The sequence below is a fragment of the Plectropomus leopardus genome, chromosome 23 (genome assembly GCF_008729295.1).
Source record: "Plectropomus leopardus isolate mb chromosome 23, YSFRI_Pleo_2.0, whole genome shotgun sequence".
Lineage (NCBI taxonomy): Eukaryota > Metazoa > Chordata > Actinopteri > Perciformes > Serranidae > Plectropomus > Plectropomus leopardus.
The window spans coordinates 3050343-3055685 of NC_056485.1; the positions used below are offsets into that span (position 1 = coordinate 3050343).

The 5343-nt window shown below is 46.3% G+C and overlaps 1 protein-coding gene across 1 annotated transcript; it reads left to right on the forward strand.

Moving 5' to 3' along the window:
• The first annotated feature begins 1695 nt into the window (after positions 1-1695).
• cd248a (CD248 molecule, endosialin a) lies at positions 1696-4412 on the forward strand. The gene is given in 7 exon segments (XM_042512544.1): positions 1696-2865; positions 2868-3094; positions 3096-3467; positions 3469-3499; positions 3502-3903; positions 3906-4031; positions 4034-4412. Coding segments are annotated over 7 exon segments (2358 nt in total). The 5' UTR covers positions 1696-1952; the 3' UTR covers positions 4321-4412.
• Positions 4413-5343: the final 931 nt, after the last annotated feature.

A 5343-nucleotide genomic window follows, 5' to 3' on the forward strand; every position in this document is an offset into this window, starting at 1 on the left:
AATGAAAGACATTAAAACCGTGATAAAAGGTGGTATAGAGTCACTATAATTGTCAAAACACCTTATTCACTGTCTAATTCTGCTGACAACTGCATGCGGCATGCGGAAAAAAAAAAACGGCAAGCCATCATTCTCTAGATGTGCCAGCCCTGAGGAGTGGTCGACACATACGATTCTCTCCTGTTATGTGCCGCCGTTGTTGTTGTTGTTGTTGCTGTTGCTGTTGCTGTTGTGTTGTGCCTTTTCCAGTAATGACTTCATGTCTCTGATTGGCCAATGTGACCTATAGTAGAGGTCATATTGCCACCTGTTGCTTTGGCAGGCACTTAACATCACTTAACAGCCTGCGTTTGTGTTTTGATGTGGACAGAGATTTTTTTTAAATACTGTTGGTGTGGACAGGAACTTTCTTGAAACTGGAAAAAATGAAAAATGCATTTTTAGAAATACTCATGCACGTGTAGACTGGGCCTTGGGTTGAATGAATATGTGTTGGCGCACCCCAGCCTATGGAGTATAAAACTAAGGAAACTGTCCTGCCTGCCCAGAGGCATATACTATACAGTAGCTTCAGGTGCTCTTTAAATTTACAACACTTAAACAGTGAGGTGCATACTACACAGTATGGGCTCTCAAACAACAGTCAGCTAAATTTATTACAGACTCGCAGGACTACTGCTACTGCCCCCCCATCCACCCCCAACATCCCCCATTTATCAGCCTCCTCTCGCAAACACACATACACACGACTACCCTCTTCTCTCCAACATTCCCAGTTAGGAAACATAAGTCTCTGTTTCACAGCAAACCCAGAGGCCCTCTTCCTTCACACCGGTGACCTCAACAACTTTCCCTACTTCCCCAATCTGAGACTTATTAACATGGAAAGGAGTACTGTTGTTTTTAATGTAGCAGCAGACCTTTTGCTCAGGGACCAGTATCTTCTTTCTGGCCTAGGGTTGTGTTGTTAGTCTAGGGGGGCAGATGTGTGGAAATAGACAGATGCTAAAGCCCAAACGCTGAATTTTTTCATAAACATTTTCATAAACAACTCATCACAGAACTGCATACATAAAATATCAAACAAACTGAGCGAACTTGGAATTGCCTGTGGAGGTCCTGTTGGGAAACCTCCCATCACTCTATATGTAATCAAAAGCAGACAAAACACATTCTGTCAAAGGTATTGAACTCCATAGGAGGTAGGCATTTTCAGAATCTGCTGGTCTCTGTCATACTGAGTAGAAAGATGTGAAAAATGATTTACAAGGGGAGACGGAGGGGTTCAAGGCGAGAGAAGAAAAAAGAGAAGATCACTGATGTTGGAAATGTTGCATCTGTTCAAGTGATTACTCAGTCTCATTTGAGTTATTAGAGATATGAAAAAAAAATTCAAGTGCCACAATTAGATGCATATGAATCTGAGTATGCATGTGCGGGTAAATGGCAAAGTTCCAAACTATGTCTGTGGACGGGGCTTATGAAAACCATATGACATGCTCTGAAAAAGAAACGCTCAGTTTGCTGCACCTCCCCCCCATCCTGACACACATATGCACCCCCCCCCCCCCACCCCCTCCAAAAACATACAGTTCTTTGCCTCAACTCCCTCTCTTCCCCCTTTTTGCCCACCCTCCTCCTTTCTATATATCCCTCCCTTATCCTCCCTTTACTTTTCTCCCCTCCCCTGCTCTCTGAAATCTTAGGACAGTCTGCATGCACTCAACTCCAGCACAGATCTGTTTCAGCAGGGTAGAGTAAAGAGCACAGCCAGACAGTGAAAAAAAAGGGTTCAAATGAAGGGAGAAAAGTTCAGATAGACAACACAAGCGGGCTAGAGAAAGCCACAGCTGAGAGAAACTTTCAAAAAGCGGGGAGATAAAAGTGTGGAGAAAAAGGCGGTGTGAGAAACAGGCGGAGAGTGGAGACATATATTCACATTTCTAAGAAGAATGGGCTCCCTGGTGAGCAGTACTGCTGCTCTTCTCTTCACCTCCCTGCTGGCTCTGCTCTGTGGACTTTCCTCGGTCCTGGGTCAAGATCTGAGAGAGAGGGATGCACTTTGCAATGAGGATGGCTGCTTTGTGGTGTACTTCCAACGCAAAACCTTCTTGGACTCATGGAGGGCTTGCAAGGAGAAAGGTGGCAACCTAGCTACCATTAAACGCAGGCAGGATGCCACTACTATTGCCACTCTCTTCTCCACTTTGGACTTGCGCCACTCACGCACCAGCATCCAAGTATGGATTGGCCTGCTGCGGCAGCCTCGTCAGTGTACCACTACGCGCCCACTGCGGGGTTTCTCTTGGACTACTGGTGACCAGGACACAGATTATACCAACTGGCTGAAAGAGGACTCCCATAGTACGTGCACAGTGCCACGCTGCGTGGTCACGGGCTACAACACTCAGGACCCGAGTGATAACTTCAAATGGCTGGATGGTGCCTGCTCAATCCCTGTAGATGGGTATCTTTGTCATTATGCCTACAAAGGAATGTGTCCTGCCTTGTGGAGTGAGGGGACAGGCAATGCCCTCTACACCACACCATTTAACCTTTTAAGCACTTTGTTAACTCATTTACCCTTTGGATCTGTTGCTACCGTGCCTTGCCCCGCAGGCACCAAGGAGGAACAGTCCGTTTTATGTATGCTGAAGGAAGACGGCACAGTTGGGTGGTCAAGAGACTCCCCCCTCTGCTCTGATCCCCCTGTATCACACAACTGGTGTGAGAAGGATAATGGCGGTTGTGAGCATATCTGCAGGCCAGCCGGTGCTCACTTCTACTGTGAGTGTGAGGATGGGTATCAACTGAGCGACGATGGGCAGAGCTGTGAGTTGTCAGAGTTGTCAGATGTTTGTCAAGGGGCCCCTGTGAGTTTGAGTGCTTGCCCCTCCCAGATGGGTACCGTTGTGCCTGCCCTGAAGGATACATGCTTGCACCAGATGAACGTGGCTGTCTGGATGTAGATGAGTGCCTTCAGAGTCCTTGTGATCAGCTTTGTGTGAATTCTCCAGGATCATTTGAATGTCAGTGTTGGAAGGGTTACTTTTTGGAAGATGATGGTGGGTGTGAGGATATAGATGAGTGTATAAAATGACCCGTGTGAACACGCCTGTGAAAACACTCAAGGCTCTCATATCTGTCACTGCCATCTGGGATTTTCCCCAGTGCCTGAGGACCCCAGCCGATGCCAAGACACTGACGAGTGCCAGATCCCCGGGACATGCGAGCAGATGTGTGTGAATTATGTTGGTGGATTTGAGTGCTACTGCAGGGTAGGCTATGAACTCATGAATGATCATTTCTCATGTGGCAAGAGAGGAGAAGGGGAGGACCAGTCTGCTGTCACCCCTTCTTTTCCTTGGGCGACCCACCAGCCTGGACCTGTATGGCAGCCTGTGGACTATGACTGGAACCTGCAGGAGAGCCGCACTGACTGGCCTCCAGAGGAGGAGCAATCTTTGGGACTGGCTTACTGACCCACCTAGAGTTTTGGATCTGATGTCATTTGGGTCACCAGTGCCCCTCAAGAGGAACTGCTCTTTGATTTAGTATTGGACCCTCCAACACAGGAGACTGAGGAAGATATGGAAGATGTAGACACTGGAGGTGCTGACTGGTCGGACTGGGGACAGAGATCTCAATCAGACTTGGAAGTTTTGCCAACCACCATCTACACCACACCTCCACCCACCACCAGCTTGCCAAGCACTACCTCAGACTGGTACGAAGATGATGAGGACATTGAGGAGGAGACCACCACAGCTCTCCCCTTCCTTTCCACCTCGACAATCTCTGAGGGTGCTTGGAATTGGTGGGCGGGACTCACCACTTCCAGCCAGAAACCAGGAAATCCTAGGGATTCACTCATGGACCACAACATGCCTACAGATTCCAGCTACCAAATGAGGCAGAAGAAGAACAGCAACTCCTTTGGGAAAAATCTCAGTTCCCAGAGGAGAATTTAGGGGTGGAGGAAAAGGACAATGTGGAGATCACACACCAAGACCCAGATGTTCCCACCCTGCTTCTCCTTCTCAGCCACCCCCAAGCAAGGGTGGAGAAAGCAATGATGATCTGGATTTGGTCCAGGGGGACAGGGCGCAGAAGCAGAGCAGCACCTGGCTCCTGGTGGGCCTCCTAGTGCCTATCTGTATCTTCATCGTAGTGATGGTGGCGCTGGGCATCGTCTACTGCACCCGCTGTGCTGTTCACTCACGCAACAAGAATGCCACCGACTGCTACCACTGGATCTCTGGGGCTCATGATAAACAGGGGGCTCCTAACCCCTCAGCAGGGGTCAAGACCCATGTTTAAAACAGAGAAGAGAGAAACTGACATGAACATAAACATACTGTGCTTCAGAGGTTAGCAGGAGTGAATGATGGATCTGGTAAGGGACAAATGTTTCACCCCTCTCTGACTTTGGAACTGACTTTGCCAACTCTTTGAATTCCTTTGGATATTACTTTTAAATACCAATTAATAGATGTGGGAAGTGACACTGATAACCACTGACCTTTTTCTTGGATGGGGTTGCTATGTGATGCTTTGATATTTCATACACTGACCACACAAGATCTGATCGCTCTGTGATTGCACTAGGGTACATAATAATTATAAAAAAATTAGTGTCTTTGTAAGTAATGTCAAAAAAATCTTCCAGTATCATAGAATAATGTGTGTAGTCATTTATTCATTTCAACATTTCACAGCTGGAGCCAGATCCTGCAAAGAGCCTTGGAAATCATTGATGACACCTTTCTGCCTTTTTATCGAAGTAGCATAACTTTTAAAAGAGGTTTCTTCGATGCAAAATCCTCAGGCTCTTGTTAATGTCACTAGCATATCACTGTAGATAACTGTTACTGTCAACGGTGTTAAAGGGATTTAAATGCATTCTCAGCTCATATCAGCAGTGGGTTAAAGGAGACTGCAGGCAATTATCCCTTTAAGAGTGAAGATATTCTGCAGTAACATGCTGGGAAAGCAGTCATTTGAAAATTACTGTGTTGAATAGTTAATAAGAGACCAAAACATTATTTGTATATAGTGGTACTTTTGTATTTATGTATGTTTCGTACTTGTCTCCAGCCATTTTTTAAAAAAAAGAAAATGTAACATTTGTAATAATACAATGATGTTTGTTCTTTTATGGACCCCATAAACCTGGCGATATGCAGAGGAATGTCTGTCTGCACATGGGAATGCTTTTCCCCACTCATGTTCAGTTTAAGAGCACTTCAACTTTCCTTGACTTTTTAAAAAAAGAGGTTAAAGTGCAGATGTTGCGATGTGCAGGGAATGTTGTTGGGCTGGTGGTTGACATTAGCCTTGGCC